The sequence below is a fragment of the Netta rufina genome (assembly GCF_964035555.1).
Source record: "Netta rufina genome assembly, chromosome: 2".
Lineage (NCBI taxonomy): Eukaryota > Metazoa > Chordata > Aves > Anseriformes > Anatidae > Netta > Netta rufina.
Genome location: NC_140124.1, coordinates 146,025,486 through 146,042,713, shown reverse-complemented (window position 1 = coordinate 146,042,713; position 17,228 = coordinate 146,025,486). Strand labels below are relative to the sequence as shown.

The window sequence follows — 17,228 nt, the reverse complement described above, 5'->3', positions numbered from 1 at the left end:
GGGCATATAAATGAATGAAACACTCAGGCAGATACTGCTAGATTGGGGTGCACCTGCTCTTTGTCTCTTCCAGCGAGACTTTTCTCCCGTGATAGCTCATCAGCAAGGCAGAGCAGATCCATCAGCAGCCCTGCTCATTCCTCCCCTCTCTGTAGTAGTTTTCGTCTCTCCTTGTGGATCGTGTCCCACTCCTTCCCCTGGGTCCTATTACAGTTTTGTTCTTTCTCAAAAGACATCTAATTCTTCTCCAAGTCCCTGATATCTTACTTAGGCAGCAAAGTGAGACCGTCTGCCTTCACCCCTGAACTGTTTCAACCTGCAGGTCATTCACCGCTATTATCAGCTACCGTCACTTGCTCTTTACTCTGACCAGATTCAGCTCAAACTGCAGAAGCAGCAAGCTTTGAGGTTGGCTGTGGCTTTACTAGAGGTGCAGTGTTTGCAACTGAGACAATTTTTTTTTCTAGCAATTTTTTCCCTTTTTCTATCAAAGAGATGCTTCAGTGATCTGCGGTCAGTGTATTTACCCCACCAATCACAGCACCTTCTGGTCTTTAGTTTTAAGCAGCATCTTTCTGAGGTTAACTCAAACTCCTACTGTCCCTCTGAAATAATTCCTTCTTATTTTATTAATTCCCTTTTATTTTATTAATTTTATTTATTTATTTATTTTCTTTTCAAATAACTGACCCCACTGCTCCTTGAAACAGCACTTTTGCCATTGTTTGGTGCAGAATCCTCTGTGAAGAGGGCTGGACTGGGCATTTCTGCATTACCAGTACTATTGTAACAAGAATATGAAAAAAAAATAGAAGGAAAAAGATAAGAGGTCTTTCATGCAACGCAGGGAAAGAATTCTGCTTCTTAATGTCCATATATATTTAAAAGATATTAAAAGACTTGTTCTGGGTAGAGAAGGCAGCCCATGATGTGCTCTGCATGTCAGTGATGTCAGCAGGTCCTTTCCTCACTTGCATACTGCACAACTCCATCGAAAGCCCTTTTATTAAAGCCCAGCTGGCAACAAAAAGAAATGAAATCAACTGTGACAGCTCGTTAGTGATATACACACCCTCTGCATGGACCTCAGTCTAATCCAGCTCCCAAGGAATGAGTAACAACACTTAAAGTAACTGCACTAAGGTGAAAGTCAGCAAGTAGCTCTCGAGACAGTGAGTACAATCGTGACAGCGAGGGGACCTAAAGACTGTCACACAGAAAACTTCTGCTGCATTGCCAAATAGTGCTTGCTTTGTAAAATCACTTTCACCTACATTTAGGTGCCTCAAACACAGGTTTCTTCAGTGTAGGCTGGGGAATTTATTGCACCGCCTAATGTTATCTCTGTGTAATATTTTCCTTGGAGACTGGGCCCAATATTTCCACTGCTTTATTTTTACATACTTTATTCCTGGTTTGTCTCTTGATGCTGCATGTAGCATTAAACAAAAACCTTAATGGTTTGTGTTTTTTTTATTATTATTTTATAAAAAGCTACAGTTATTTAAATGTCATTTCTGATTGTGTTCACTAAATCCCCCCTTATTCTGGAAAGCCTCCCATGTTTATACACTCAGAAACGAACATAATTACTTGCTACCATTTCATGTGTAGACAATGAAGGGGAAATGGCGTGAGCAGTTTTGCCCTCAATCTCTTTTTAAGTTTGCAAAGTCCATGGCAGAGTGTTTTGTTCCTGGCTATGCTGGGACAAAATCAAAGTAGCATGATGGACTTGAATAACTCTGGCTCCAGCTTATCATTAACTTCAAGGGATTTACTCCACACTTTAATCAGTCACCGAATACATAATCTGACCCAGGAAAAGGCACAAAGTGTAAAGCAGTGCCTGGGTTGGTCCTGAGCCAACGGTGGTGGGAGAAGTGCTTTCAAGAGATTTGATAAAAGGTATTTCTGAGATAATGAATGCTCCTACACAGAGGCCTTATCAAATGTGGAATGAATATGGGCTATCAAACATTTGCTTTCAACTTCTTCTGATCCACGGGAAAGTAAAAGCTCTGGATGCAGTGAGGCAGAGAGAGGTTTGGGCTCATACTTGCAAGGTTACAGCGTTTGGAGGCACTGAGTTTTGTGTCACCCCCATGTTCTGTGGGTGGAAAATGGGATGCTGGAAATGCTCCTCCGCTCAGAGAAACTCTTTGAGAAGGAGAGAGAAAATTACTCTTTTATTACGAGGTTTGCCAAATGATCTCTGAGAAAATGTGATATCATTCATATGCATTGCCAAGCTGGAGAGATGCCGCGCATCTTGGCAGCCATCTAGAGCTAACATATAATTCCTTTGGGTTGGTATGGGCTTTATCAGAAACAGCTCCATATGCAGTATTTACATAACTGTGGTGGAGTGTGAGAATAAACACAGCTGTGGCATTGCCCTAAATATTTCAATTCAGCGGGGAATTAAGGGAACTTTATCACTGAACTGCAGATAAACAGAAGTCAGTAAGAGGTGGTCAGTTTAGCCAAGGAACAAATCAAAGCCACAATGGCTGGACTGCTTGGAAACATTTAAGTACTTTAGAGTTGGAGTTTACTAAGGTCAATGGTATTTTTTTGCTTTTCACAAAATATGGAAATGCCATCAGTCAGCTGTTAAATGAAAAGCATCATCCAAATGGACTGGTGAATCAAAGCAGAATAGACCGAAAGGCAGAAAATAGAAGAGTTTATAGGGACGTAGTGCTTTTGGCGTGTGATTGCAGTAGGATCCCCTGGGTTTCCAGGAAGATGGTAAGAGAAGTTTCTGCTAGGATCTCCATCAAGTGGGTGCAGAGATGGGAGTTCTGGATTTTTAGGGGAAATCTGTAAGGACGGCTTCTTAAAGGTAGTTTAGATCTCATAGCAAGTAGTAGCAGAGTTCAGGCAGCTGAGGGTTTAGACTTTCACCCTTACTGAATGAATAAAACAAGACACCCTGTCTAACAACCTGCACACAAATGACACTTGCAGACATATTTCTGGGGAATGGACCACTGTGGAAGATAAAAAGATTGAGTTTCAGTGCTGTCAGTACAGCGTTTATTCCTGTCTGCAGTCACTTTGGGTAAGTGCAGCACGTGTTGTCCCATCTTCCTGTCTCTCAGCTAAGGCAACAAGGTAGTTTGTCTGAAGCTGGTAGTGTATCAGCATCAAACCTTGATCACTGGCAAGCAGTGCCCAAAATAACCCCACGTGAAGTCACTGACAGACGATAGTTCAAGTATTCTTGCAAGCATGATGCTGTATGTGTGTGTGTGTGTCTGTATTAGAATATATAAATTGATATCAATACAACATATATAGATTACAATACATTATGGGTTCTCAAACTGAAATAGCACTTCATAGTTTTGACTCAATTAAAGAAGTGTGAAGAGCTGTCTAAATGTTCATTATTTTAGGGGACAGAACTATCGCAGAAATACCTGAATAGTCACTATCAAGGGAAATACACTGATGAAAGCCCAAGTAGCAAAATACTTGTTTGCATCCACTTGCTGTAAGTAAGACTTTAGTGTATTCCAAATTGTAGGGGAGCAAGTTGCCATTTGGAAGCTCTTACAGCTCTCAATAATTTTATTTTTAAACCAAAGGTTAAAAAAACAAAGGTTTAAAAATCTAACTTAAAAAGAAATGGCACAAGCTTGCTATTCTTTTGCAGCTGCAGAAGAGGCACATTCTTCTGTCTTTATAGTACTTGTTCGCTGCTCTGTTTCCAGTATGATAGGCGGTGACTTAGAGGTGGGAATTTTCTTACAGGAACCACAAGCTTTGTAAAAAGCATTGTTTCACAAAATCCAGACAGTGCACTAACATTTTCCAGGACTGCCACAATACATACCAGGTATTTTTTTCTCTTTAAAAGAAGCATTAAAACGAGAGGCAGAGTGTAGAAAAAAACGAGTGCTGTTCCCTGCCTCCTCTGGATGCTTTTCTGGGTGCTTTTCCTGTGGTGAAACAGGGACGCTGTCACTGGCATTTGTGAAATGTTTTGAGATCTTGTGCCAAAAAGTTCTCCATAAGTAGTAAGCAACAATTACCACAATGTGCAGGTCTATGTAGTTTGTTGCCATTGCTGAGCTGCCTGCAAGTGCAAGCTCAAACCCAAGTTCCTAGGGTTTCCTGGGCCAACGGTGTTTCTGATGAGCAGAAAAACCAAGGTGTGGTGGCTGAGATCTCAACAACCATCAGACATAACTGTCGGGGAGATGTTTTTTCATACAGTTTCAAAAGGAAAGGAAAGGAAAGGAAAGGAAAGGAAAGGAAAGGAAAGGAAAGGAAAGGAAAGGAAAGGAAAGGAAAGGAAAGGAAAGGAAAGGAAAGGAAAGGAAAGGAAAGGAAAGGAAAGGAAAGGAAAGGAAAGGAAAGGAAAGGAAAGGAAAGGAAAGGAAAGGAAAGGAAAGGAAAGGAAAGGAAAGGAAAGGAAAGGAAAGGAAAGGAAAAAAGAAAAATTGATTAGGAAAATGCTAATCTGCAAACATAATTTTTTTATTCGCCAGATCTGCATCATCCAACAAGGCATTTTCCTTTTGGTACCTGAGGTTGACTCTTCAGTGCCTGCTGGAGCGGCTACATAAGAGCCTTTATTTTCAGAAAGTGCTGAGTTCCGATGACTTTACCGAGCAAAGTGCACTGTTGTGTTGGCTCAGTGCTTTCTGAAAAATCAGCCCACTTTTTGAACTATGTAAGCAGTGATTTAGAACCCTCAACAGTTCAGCTGCTTAGTTTGGAAAATCATGACCTTTTCTATCTTTAGAGCGGTGTCTACTTGGAGACCTCCCCTTCCGAAAATGGACAAACAAGAGACCAGCAGCCCTCATCCTCGTAGCCCCAGAGAGCTACACAGATTGAGTCGCCTTCTGTTCTGGATTCTGCTCTCTCTTAATCAATTAATTAAAAACTCTTTAATTGTTTGTTAAGCTCCAAATTGCAGGATTTTGTAATTGCATAACAAATAGTTGGATTACAGCACTGTCTTGAACCTCAACCTGAATAAATCCCACTGAACTAATTACTTTTCTGATACAGAAAGGAGACATGTGTCTCAGAGATCAGGCAGCAGTACATGAGACAGAAGTAGAGACTGAGGCTCAAATCTGAGGTTGAATTCATGTGGGTAACGTTCAGGGGAAGCCACTGTGCGTTTACAATGAAAAAACACCAGTGTGATGTGGAGTTGAGTGATGGGCATTGACCAGAGCTTGGTTTTATAATCACTACCTAATGATAAACCAGACTATTATTTAGTTATTTAGCAAACGTTCAAGTAACAGTGATCCACAAAGCTACAAAGAGCACACAAAGCCCCGCTAATAACTAATAACCTCTCTGAGAGCAGTGCTGAAATAGCAGCAGCTGTCTCTCAAAGCATTTTTGTTGTTAGCGAAGGTGCTGGCATGGTTCCCATGACCATGATGGACAGGATTCGTTTTTCTGGAAGCTGTGTTCAGATGAGCTTTCAAACACACAGTTGTGGGGTAAAAGCCCATGAGATGGTCTAGTAAATGTGTTTTTTGGGGAAAAAACACCTCCCTACAGGAGTTTGGAAAACCGTAAAAGATGCTTGTCAGCAGTAATCACACGGTTGGGGTTAGCACTTTCTTGCCACTGCTGTTAGCAGGACCTAAATGGAGCGTTTGGGAAATTTGTTGCTCCTGGGGAAGGCCAATTATACCAGGCTTCTGGTTCTGCTTTATGGTGTCACTGAAACCACAGGGCAGTCCTAAGAAAATGCCTTCATTTAGGGTTAGGGATTTTTTTTCTTCACTTAGCTCTGTATGTATGAAGTAAGCAGATTGAGAAACTCTGGGCGTGCTGTGACATACAGCCAAAGAAGGTAGCAGCTTATCCCCAGCTTCTCTGCAGTCATCGTCCTTGTGGTTCTTGGTGGTTGCCCTGCCAGGGTGCAAAGCCTCGGGTCATGCTGAGAAGGAAGGGGCAGCCCCAGGGGAAAACTTCCTTGTTATCTTTTAAAGTTATGGGTGAACGCTCCTCTTGCCTTTATATTTGAAACTCCTATTGACATGTTAGATGTGGGGTCAGATCAGCCCCTTCTCAAAGATCAGTAATTTACAGTTCAGACCTGGCTCCGGTTAGGTGGATCTCACTAGATCTGGGTGTTGCAAAGGTAAGTCTTTAGTGCCAGGTCTTGATACTAGTATCCTTCTGTGTAACTGATAGCTAACAGTAAGTGAGGTAATAACTTCAGTCACCTAACTGTACATGAGTGAACGTAATGTTTTTCCCCCCCCATTTTTCTAGACTTATTGAAGTTCATTCACCTGATGCCAAGCACACCGTGGTTCTCAGGAGTAAGGATTCAGCTACAGCCCAGGCCTGGTTCAATGCCATCCACTCCAGTGTCAATGATCTCATCCCCAGGGTGATTGCAGAGGTCAGAGACCAGCTGGGTAAAACAGGGATTGCTGGAAGTCGAGAGATTAGGCATCTAGGCTGGCTTGCAGAAAAGGTAATGCAAACATTCTTGTTTTTATTTCTAAGCTTTCTCTTTCTTGCTGTCTGAGATTCTGTTCTTTTTTTTTTCCTTTTAATTATTATTATTTTTATTTCTTATATAGCTTTCCTTGAAGACCTTTCTTTTCCTAATGTGTCAAATTTCTTTCTTTCTTTTTTTTTTTTTTTAATGTGACTGGAAGGTCCCCTGAGTCTTCACTTCAGTATACCAAGTAGCAAAGGCTTTCCTGGGTTATCAAAAGTCTCATGACCTCTCAAGTTCAAGTGTGGGACGTGAGTCACAAAAACTGACACCAGCCTCAAACTCCCTGCTGCCACTATGTCTCCTGTATACGATACAGTCTGCCTTAGTCTCCTTTCTACTCCTGGCCTGGGAAGTAGCCAGATACTTGGTCTGTCATCCCTCTGCTCTTCCTGGCTTGCAAGAGTTAGCCATGGTCTGGAGCATGAGGTGGCTGATCTGGAAGGCAGAGCTGGAGGCTGCAGCTCTGTCCCCACGTCTTGCACAGTTTGAGTCTCAAAATATTTTTTGCCCACAGAGGAGAGCTGGTGCCCGGTTTGAGAGTAGCTTGGCATTTAGTGACCTGTGGAACGCAGACCCATAAAAGCACAGGGATGGTATCAGGATGAGATCATCTGGTTTTAAATCAGTACTTTTAAATCAGGAATTGTCTTTGGCACTGCACCAACTGATACGTGTGGTGCTCCTGTAACAGCATTCACATTGTGCCCAGACATGCCTCCCATCCAGATGTTACTTGGGTGGCCCTTCAGAGCATCTAATTCTCTCCAGCTGGGGTACATGCAAAAAAAGTCACTGCTACAAACTGTCCTTGCAACCTATGCTTCTAACACAGGTGCAGAAAGCTGAAAAAAACATTGTACCCATTAGCGTTACCTGGAATTTTGTAGGTGGAAATAAAGGAGCCACAGGCACAGCTACCAAATAGTATCCTTTAAGAGGACACCCTTTTTTTTTAGGGAAAGGTGAGTCAATCCATACTACATGTAACAAGGTAAAGATCACAGAACTTTGCAGACAGATTTTTTACATTTTCCTGTCCCCCCAGACAAGCTTGCTGTGTGGAAAACAGCACAACGCTGTGGCTTAGTGTTGTAGGGAGCATGAAATCTTTGTTAAAACACAGAAGGCTCCATAAGTAAATTTTCGTAGTAGTAAACTAGGCAGCTATGGGATGTTTAAACTTGCTTTCATATTGTGTACTTTCTATAAAGTTATGAAAAGTTGAATGTACGAGTCCTTTTCTGTTTCCAAATCCTCTTTTCTGAAACACTGACTGCTGCGTAGCAGATCAGATATACTTTATACTTAATAAACTAATCATCATCAAGTGATCAACAGATCATTTAAGCAGATGCACAGCATGCTTCTTGTTTGTGAATTTCCCTGTTATGAAGTGTGATCGACAGCGCTTGGTTGTGGGGTCAGGGAGCTGTGGAAGCTTAGCAGCAGGGCCACAAATGGGACCCCTGGATTGGAAATAGAAGTGAGTGCTGTGCATGGCACAGGGCACGAAACAGCTGCTGTGTGCCACCTCTTCCACTGATGGGTCGGTGATGCCTCCAGTTAATGCTGAATCCGTTCTTTGGCATGAAAAGTCTTTTGGCTGAAAATGTAGAAATGCATCGCAGTGTTTTAAACCTATGCAAGATTTCTATTCTCATAATGCTGAAAGTAATGTTTCTTCATGCAAAGAGGGATGTACCCTTAACCTGTTTTCTTCATGGCAGTTACTACACATTATCCCATTCACACGCATCTTTCCCCTCTTCTTTTTGCCTTGCGGACTGCAGTCATAGTTCATGTTATTGGGCATGGGCCAGTTCAAGATCCTGCTGAATTAGCGGTGAAACGCATGTTGCCTTTAATAGGACCAAGTTGTGGTTCTGTGCGCATTCCAGAGTATTTACAATGGCTGTCATCAAGCATTAGCCTTGGGAGATCTCTAACAGCATTGTAACCAAATGTCAACATGTTTTTTTAACCATACTAACCATCCAGGGCTTTGCAATAGTAACGCAGTGAGGTCAAAAGTTCCCAGCTTCTTCTTATTTGGGAGACCAGTTAAAAAGCAGAGAAAATCACTACATATGGTAAAAGCTAAGTTAAATGGCTTTTATTTTGTTACTTTTTATTTTGTTTCTGTAAATGCTGGATTTAAGGCAGATAACCTGCAGGGTGGAAGAGGAGGGTGAAAGCTCTGTAGATGCTGTTTCAGAGGAGGTGTTGGAGTCAGCCAGGCTAGGTGCTGACCACAGGGCATTTCCTAGACACTCCCTGTGCAAAACCTGGGATAGCCAGTGAGGAGAGATTAAATTCTCCGGGGACTGTTGGAAGCAGACCAGGAATACCAGCTTTCTTCTCCCGGAGTGAACTTTCCTACTACAGGCACTCCTGGTTGGTTTTTAAATGTTGGAGCTTAGAAAGCAAAGCCCTGGGGGAAAGGGACCTCAGTATTAGCAGCCACATGTGCCTTGTATTCCTCCTAATGCCATCATTAATTATTTTTGTATGGTATTTTGTGGCATATCTTGCCATTTTTCCACGGACTGCAGTGGGAAGAAATCTGAACTCCACTTTGGAAAACATCTTAGGCTGTAACTTTTAAGGCAGCTTTTATGGCATCGCATTATGTTACTTCCATAGCTTATCTGTACAGTGAATCCGCAGCAAAATGGAGTGACGCTGACAGAGATGAATTCCTTTGGCTGTTTGGGGAATGCAAAATGCAATCCCATAGAAATTTCACCGTAATTTGCTGTGATTAGTCTCTGCTTTCATTAAACTATTTCCTGGTTTGACATTTTTTATATGTCTCCGCTCTAAACTTAGCTCTGAACTTCAACCTTTACGTTACTACAAAAATAGATTCATTAGCTGAGCCTCCCTCAGGTGGGTAACATTGAAATAAATAGTAGGTTATCTAAGGTACTATGCGATCGCATGCTAACAGGCTTCTTCTGCCTTCAGTGAACTTCCCTGTGAAGACTGCCCTAAATTTGCAGTCTTCAGCATGAAACCTCTGTCCTGCAGGTCCACCTTCAGAGCTCCCTGGCTTTTCCCCAGGGTGCACACAATGAGTCCGTCAGCAGGTAAAGCAAAAAGCCACGGATCACATTAAGAAAGCAAACCTTCACTGTTGCTTTATCGTAGGGAAGGAGAAAAACAGCCAGAAGCAATCATTAGAGATGCCAAATGCCCTGTTTTATTAAGACGCTCACCTTGTCCTATCCTTGACCTCATGGGAAGGGTTTCTGAAGCCAGCCAAGGATTAGGGAGTTAGGTTAGTTACCAGCATCCTAAAACTTGCCTGCGACTAACAGAAATGTCAAGTGCCAGTTTATAATGAAGTGCATGTGCTCTCCACAATCTTTTATTTCTTGTATTTCTTTGGAAATTCAGCAAGACCTGTGGGATTAACTAATATACAAATGGGGGGGAACAGCTGCCTGTGGCTTTTAATCTTTCCAGGCTCTTTTTTTTTAAGGTTCCCTGTAAAGACACTTCCAGTGACCAGACACAAAAAAGAAGTAATGTAATCCTAACTGAGGAGCTTTTCCATGTACATGTTAATTGTCCCTCTTCTTTCCAGCAATCCTTTTGATCCTCTTAGAAATGTCTTTTCCACCTCTTTTTTCCCCATTTTTTAATAGTTCTGCACATCCTGTGGATTATAGGGGGGCTGAAACAAGCATCATTGCTTTTCTTGTCACACTTATCCACCTACTGTCAAAATATCGAGTCAAAATATCAAGGAAATGTTAGTTTATTTTATTAATTTGTAATGTCAGCTCCAATAGACTGAGATGCTAATGGCAAGTTTTATGTCCGTTTTTGCTTCTTTAATGCGAGCACAGCAAGGCTGTTCTGGCAGAAGTGTTTTTGCAAAGGCTGCTTTTTCCAATTCAGCAATCAGCCACACAAGCACTGAAGCTGGAATGAGGTGCCAGTGTTCTAGCTAGGTCATTAAAAAAAATACAAAAAAAAATACACACACACACACACACAAAAAAAAAAAAGAAACACACCAAGAACAGAAGTGAACCCCCCACTTCTGTGTCTCTCAGTGTTCTTGCAGTGCCAGGGATGCTTTAAATGTAGACTTGGCGAAAAGAAAAAGCACTCCTCTGGCTGGAGAGCGTTGTCCTTTCTGAATGTCAAATGTCTTAGCAGACAATGGGGTTGTTAAAATAGTCTCAAGGTTCCTTTGAGAAACTTGAAAATAGGGGTAGCTGCAAGTTGTCTTTTATAATGGTAATATTAGAAGCGGCTGAAAAATTCCTTTCTGTTTTGTTTTTTTTTCACTAACTCCAGCATTTTGCTCGCGTTAATGTAGCTCCACGTGCTCAGAGCAAATGTGTACGGGCTCCCAGAAATCCGATGGGTAGCTCAGAGTGGAGAAAATACCTGCTGTTGGAGGGGAAGCAGCCACACAGCATGGTGTATTAGAGTTGGTTTTCAGTTCGTGGTGCTGCCTCTGAAACGAGAAGTGTGTTCATACGTCACAGGCTGTACAGTCTGCTCAGACCTTCGATAACCATATCATTGTTTTAGAGCTGAAGTGTAGGATGTGTCATCGCAGGGTGATCTTCGGTGTCAAGCTGTGTATTGCAGCATTGTATTTATATTCCTGCTCTCTGCCTAATTCTGCAGGGGGAGCGATAGCAGTAAGATCGTGAGACGCTCAAGCTGTCCAAACAAGATTTAGGCAAATGACATGAGAGTGTATTTGAGGGTGTTTTTCCAGGATGAAATGAAAACGTTTCTCTTTTCCCATTTCCTTTGCACCTATGCTCATTGGTTAGCAAAACAAGTAGACGGCAACGGAGCCACATTGTTATTCTCATCACAGACCTGTGAGTTTTCAAAGAACAGAAGCGAAGCTTCAGTTTTAAAATTTTATATAATTTCCGAATTTCTAGAGCAGCCTTTTAATGGTGACCTTAAAATGTCTTTGTGCGAGAAAGCCACCAGCCTGTCAAGCAGTTCAAACATTTTGACTTTCTTTAACAGCACGCGGATCTGATTTTAACCACCTTCCTGCGACATGGTATAAAAAGCACGGCAGCTGCTAGACAACATTTAAAAAAACCCTGGCACGGCCATGTCCAGGGCTGCAGTGCCTTTCATGCTGTGATGTGGCCTCTTGGACAGCAGTGGCTTGGAGCTGCCCCCTACCCCTTGGCTCCCCCAGTTCTTCCATCACAGTGGTGGCAGCGCTCACCTGACCCTGTAATGAGCCAGATCAGAAAGTTACGCTGGCAGAAAACTCATTACTTTTTGGGGTGGAACATTAGCTTTCTGCAGGTTTAGGTCCCTGAACCAGCTCACTCCAGGTTTTTTGACAAATACAAATTCCAGTGCACAAGCAAGTGGCAGAGGTATAGGGACTGGGAGATGGGGCTGCTGCTGTGGGCTGCTTGCACCTCTTTGCTGGTGTCAGGCTGCACAAACAGAACCAGCAGCTTGTTTAGGAATAAAATCTGGGTTGTGTTGATCCCCAGGTCTTCTTTCTGAATTGGGAAAATAGCTGTGCACGTTCAGTCTGAAACAGCAGTGAACTTTGAGTTGTACTGAATCTTAACCCCTGTTGCAAATCAGTGTATACTTTAACCAGATAAATAACCCGCTAGAGACATTGTTGTTTGCTAAGAAAACTATTATTCCAATGTTTTCTTTTCCTTCCTTTCTTTCTTTTTCTTTCTTTCTTTTTCTTTCTTTCTTTTTCTTTCTTTCTTTTTCTTCCTTTTTCTTCCTTTTTCTTCCTTCCTTCCTTCCTTCCTTCCTTCCTTCCTTCCTTCCTTCCTTCCTTCCTTCCTTCCTTCCTTCCTTCCTTCCTTCCTTCCTTCCTTTCTTTCTCTCTCTCTCTCTCTCTCTCTCTCTCTTTCTTTCTTTCTTTTTCCCAAGGAAAAAACATTACATTCATTACAAAACATCACAAAAACACACTACATCCATGTAGTCTGGTCTCCTTTGCGATTCCAAGTCTTTACAGCTTTCTTTTTCTACTTTCGTTGCCTGTTTTCTTTAGTAATTATCTATGCATGTTTGGAAGTGCTACCCATCTATAATGCCCAGGAAGAAGAGTAGCCAGTTTGGTCCTGGCCTCCTGTTTTGAATGGCTAAAGAAGGAGCTGATTTGTCAAATTAATACCATACAGGTGGTTATAATCTTAACACTGATCTGGCCTTTTGGAGATTACACATACCTCAAATCAGAAAATCCATTATGTGGCCTCAATTCAAAATTGTATTTTTGTACTCTTCTGTGTGGCCTAAATTCGAGGTTGCGTTCTGGCTAATTGCTTGCTGCGGAGCACTTAGATACAAATGAAGCGTCCTGCTTTTGCCCTGTGTCGCTTAACCTCGTAGCTTATTAGCTCTAGAATTTATTTGTTTGCTTTGTGAAACACCACAACAGAGCACTTAATTACATTAACAGTCTTCATTATCTGGGCTAACGATCAGCCTGTACTAAGGAAAGACGTAAACCTGAAGTAGCATGAAGAGTAATTTCCTCTCCCAGATTCGGTGAGGTTCCTCCACAGGCCAATTCATCAGCAGAACATTGTTCTCTTGTTGCTTTAGGTGCCTTCAATAAATGGATATATTAAGAAAAATTCTGGCTAAAAACAGCCATTTCATTCACCACACTCTTAGGACTTCGCCAGTCTTTATCTGCAACACATAGGCTATTTCTTCTCATGCCAACAAGAGCTGAGCAAAGGATAAATCTAAGCCAGGCACAAGTGCTCAGTACGAGGGGATTGGAAAGAAGAATAAGTGTAAAGACTGGGCTGATAAATCATGAAAAATTACGATAGTAAATGGAAGATATGCGAGTGAAAGATCCGAGCTTGAAAGTTAGCCTCTATTTCTGTAGCACAGCTTGTTTTTTATAGTGCAAAACCCCCCCAAACCTTTAATCAGATAATTATGGAGCACAGTTACACAGTGAGTGAATGCTGTTGTGCCCGTGTTAGCCTTCAGATGTAAAATTATTCTTGCAGAATTTGAGATGAAGTGTAAAATTGGGCCCTGCATGTCCCCTCGCCCTTTCCACGAGGGTTGCATTAGTTCTGGCTGGATTCCAGTGGAAGCAATTACACTTTGCCGGTTCTCCCTCCCAAGTTTCGATCTAACTGTCTTAACGATGATTATTCTGATTTATTTTTTAAATGAAATATTGCTACTGCTATTCATATAAACCCCAGGAAGGTTGCAAAAGTTTCTTTTTAATGATGTTCTGCCGTGAAGTTTTATTTATTTAACTTCTCATTTCCTACATCAGGAGAAATGGTGAGCCCAGAGGTGTAAAACCTGCTCCAGCGTGGGCTGGAGGGGACACGAAGCACTGGTGGGAATCCATGTGGTGACCCCTGGTGCTGGGGTGGATGTCCCACCGACAGACCCAGACCAGGGCTTGAAACAGAAGGAGGAGAGGATGCCAAAAAGAAATGGGGGCGAGTTTGCTGCCTCCCAGGGTATAGGAGCTGTTACTTTGGGTTCCCCGTCATGGTAGGGCAGTGGGAGTATATCCCAGCGTGGTCCTCAGCACAGGCAGCTGTGGCACAGGACCTTAATTCCTTGTTGTACGTAACCCAGCCCTGAACCACTGTTGGCTGGGCTGGGCAGGATTTCCCAAAAAAAGGAAATTCTTCCAAGATTTTGCTTGATTTTTAGAATGTTGTGCTCTCCATCTTTTGCCTTGGCAGCTGCAGGTGCATCTCTCTAAGAGGATCCACCTCCTCTCGGGCAGGTGCCAGGTCAGCTCACCTTATGGGGCTTCACAGCTTTGAGAGCCCGTGTTTGAACGTATATTCATTCAAGTTCAGTTGGAAAAAAGCAGGAGAGATGCAGGTATGATAAGTAGAAAAGCTTTGATCTCTTTCCTCTAAAAGCAGGTGAAAGGCCTCCTTTTTTCTTTTACTTTCTGTCAGTAAATATTGCAAGAAAGACAGTGAAAGAATTGGGGACAGTGATGCTCCTTGGTTCTCCAATGTGATTTAAATGCAACAAATAAACCACATTCCGTAGGGAAGCAGAGACATCTCCTGAACACATATGCAGCCTTGCCAGTGGGGAGCAGAGGGTGCAATTCCCAATGATTTTAACCACTTAAGAGCCTACCTGACTGGTCTCCTCCTGCCCCACTGGTTTTCTGCCCCCAGTTCCTGCAGGTACTGGCTCAGGGGCAGAGATGGAGCAAGCTTGCTTTGAATGGGACCAAGGAGACCTGACATCTGTGTTGATTTTTTCATTTGGACCACTGGTGAGCTTCTGGTGCAAGCAGGGAGTCAGCAGTGGATGGGCAGAAAAGGGGAGCTCCTGTTCTTACACAGCTCTGGGTATACGCAGTGAAGAAGCTCGAAAGAGAAGGGATCATCTTGGAAAATCCCAGATTTTCACTGGGAACTCTGAGGCACATCACTGGGGATTTAACATTTTTTCAGCTCGTATTGCTCTTGTTGTTTGTCCGGGTGATGTTGTACAAAGGTAGTTGGGGACAGCCCCGCAGCCACCTCCCCTGGCTCTGGAGGGGATGAGTTTTCCTGGGGCCTGACTGCAAAACACCAGAAACAGAGCTGCAGGGCTAAGGAAAGCTCTCTTGCCTCCCCATGAGCAGTATTTGCTGTCAAACACTTATTCTCATTTGCTGTTTTGTCTTCTGAAGTTAAAAATCACCTCCAGGGAAATGGAGAGGTCCATTACGGGTGCTTTGACCTTCAGGCTCTGCCCAATATGAATTCCTCTCACCCCAGTCATCAGTTTTTTTTCTAACACAACAATACTCCCATTTCAGCTTTTTTTTTTTTTTATTAATGACATGAATAAATAGATTAGAAAGCAGCAAAACAGGCCATGAAAAAATGAACTATTCTCTCTGCTCTGCAGCCCCACCAAAACCCTCAGCTAATGCTCACTGAGAAAGCTGGCAAATGCAGAGCTGATCTTAGTAAAAACGCCCTCATTTGGAGGAAAACATTTGCTTTTTTCGTTGTGTTATTCTGTAGTGTTGCCCCATCCTGATCTTTCAATTCAGCTTCCAATCAAAGGTGTGCTGCCTCTCCCCACAAGTGCTTTTAGGACAGATTAGCTGGTTAATGTTTGAGGGATGGTGCAGAACAGCAGAGCAGCGCTGCTGGTAAAAGCAGAAGCAATACGTCTCCTATCCTGTTTTGCCAAACAACTGCTAACAGGGAAAAATAAACAGATTTTCTAAAAATACCTTGAGAAGAAGCTGTGTTCTCTGTTGGAAAGAGGGATTGACCTTTAGAAGAATAGGGGAGTTAAAAAAAAACAGTGGTGAGGGAAAAGTTACATGCATTATAATTTTCAGTGTGGCAAGACATTTACTCAATGCAGACTCTACAAATCCAGTCCAATTTCAATCTTCACCCTCTGTTTATGAAATAGGCTCCTAAGGCTATTAACGCCAGCCTCTTACCTTATTATTGTATTCTGTAAAAATAAAATTATACCCATAATACCGTGACAGCCCTTACAAAAATGTGCCATTAGACAATTATATTGCAACACAGCAACTCCGGGAACTGCGGGGAAGTATTTCTCTTACAGCTTAATTGTTGTATCAATGGCGTTTTCAACACTCTTGGTTGCTGAGGAAGAAAGGAACATGATGATACCGTATGTAAAAAAGTGTATTTGGAAGTATTGATTGCGGGGTCTGACTGTGGCAAGAATGCTTGAGTTATGAGTGAAATCCTCCTAAGAACTGTACTTGAAACAAATCCATGGTTGAAAAGGTTTCTTCTATCATTCCTCTTCTCTCCCACTCTTCTGCCAGTGTCTGTTTTATTTTAGTTATTTTAAGACAGGAAATGTTTTGACACTGGAGTTTTAACTAAAAGAAATCATAGTGCTGATAAAAAAAAAAAAAAATCATTTCATTCCCTTCCCCCAGATCCTTCAATTCTGAAGATTTATCACCAGCTGCAGAATTATGCTCCCTGTTTAACTGGGCAGTGATTGATAGTGCACGCCAAGATAATTAGGCTAAGTAGTCTCCTAAACCCCCAAGCCCACATCTACCTTTAACCTCCACATTGTCTTTACTGCAACATAAATAAAAGCTTTAGCAAAGGATAGAAAAAATAAAATAAAATTGATAGCGAGGGAGCCTCTTTGCCCTCTCCAAGGGGTTTCCTCTTCTCATTTTTAATGAGACCCATATTAGTTGTCATTTGTACCTTCCCTGATGAATAGTTTGAAAGAAAAGCTTTTCTTTGTGCGCAGCAGAATTTGTGCCAAGTTGCTGACCTTTGCTTTCGGTAAGACCTCATTTGAGTCTCAATCCCAAGCCCAAACATATTGTTGGATCAATCATGTTGATTTTTGGCTCTGATAGTAATGCACAGCTAATGAGTTGTGCGGTGTACATATTAACCTCGGGCCTGACAGTGCCAATGCCAAGCACGTAGCAAAATCACGCTGGGGCTTCGGAAAAGACATACAGTGCTGGCATCTTAATAGGAGCAGACAACTAAAAACAGTAGAGCAGTATCGTATCGCAGGTTCACTGCTTGTGGGATACAGGATTTAATCAAAGCAGGAAAAACAAACCGTCTTCTGTCTGTTCGGAAAAAAAAAAAAATAATCTCAACATCATAAAGGTGCTTTATGAACTGTGAAATAGAGAGGAAAGCCTGAATGTGTAAGCAGCAAGGTAATGATTTTACTACCAAAAGGGAATCTACTTGGGGGAACA

General features: G+C 42.2%; 1 protein-coding gene across 1 annotated transcript in view; it reads left to right on the top strand.

Moving 5' to 3' along the window:
• The window catches only part of SNTB1 (syntrophin beta 1), a 115,670-nt gene that overhangs the window by 68,370 nt on the left and 30,072 nt on the right, over positions 1-17,228 (top strand). Inside the window, exon 3 of the mRNA XM_084307005.1 lies at positions 6,265-6,472. Within this exon, the coding sequence (XP_084163131.1) occupies positions 6,265-6,472 (208 nt within the window). The remainder of the gene's footprint in view (positions 1-6,264; positions 6,473-17,228) is intronic.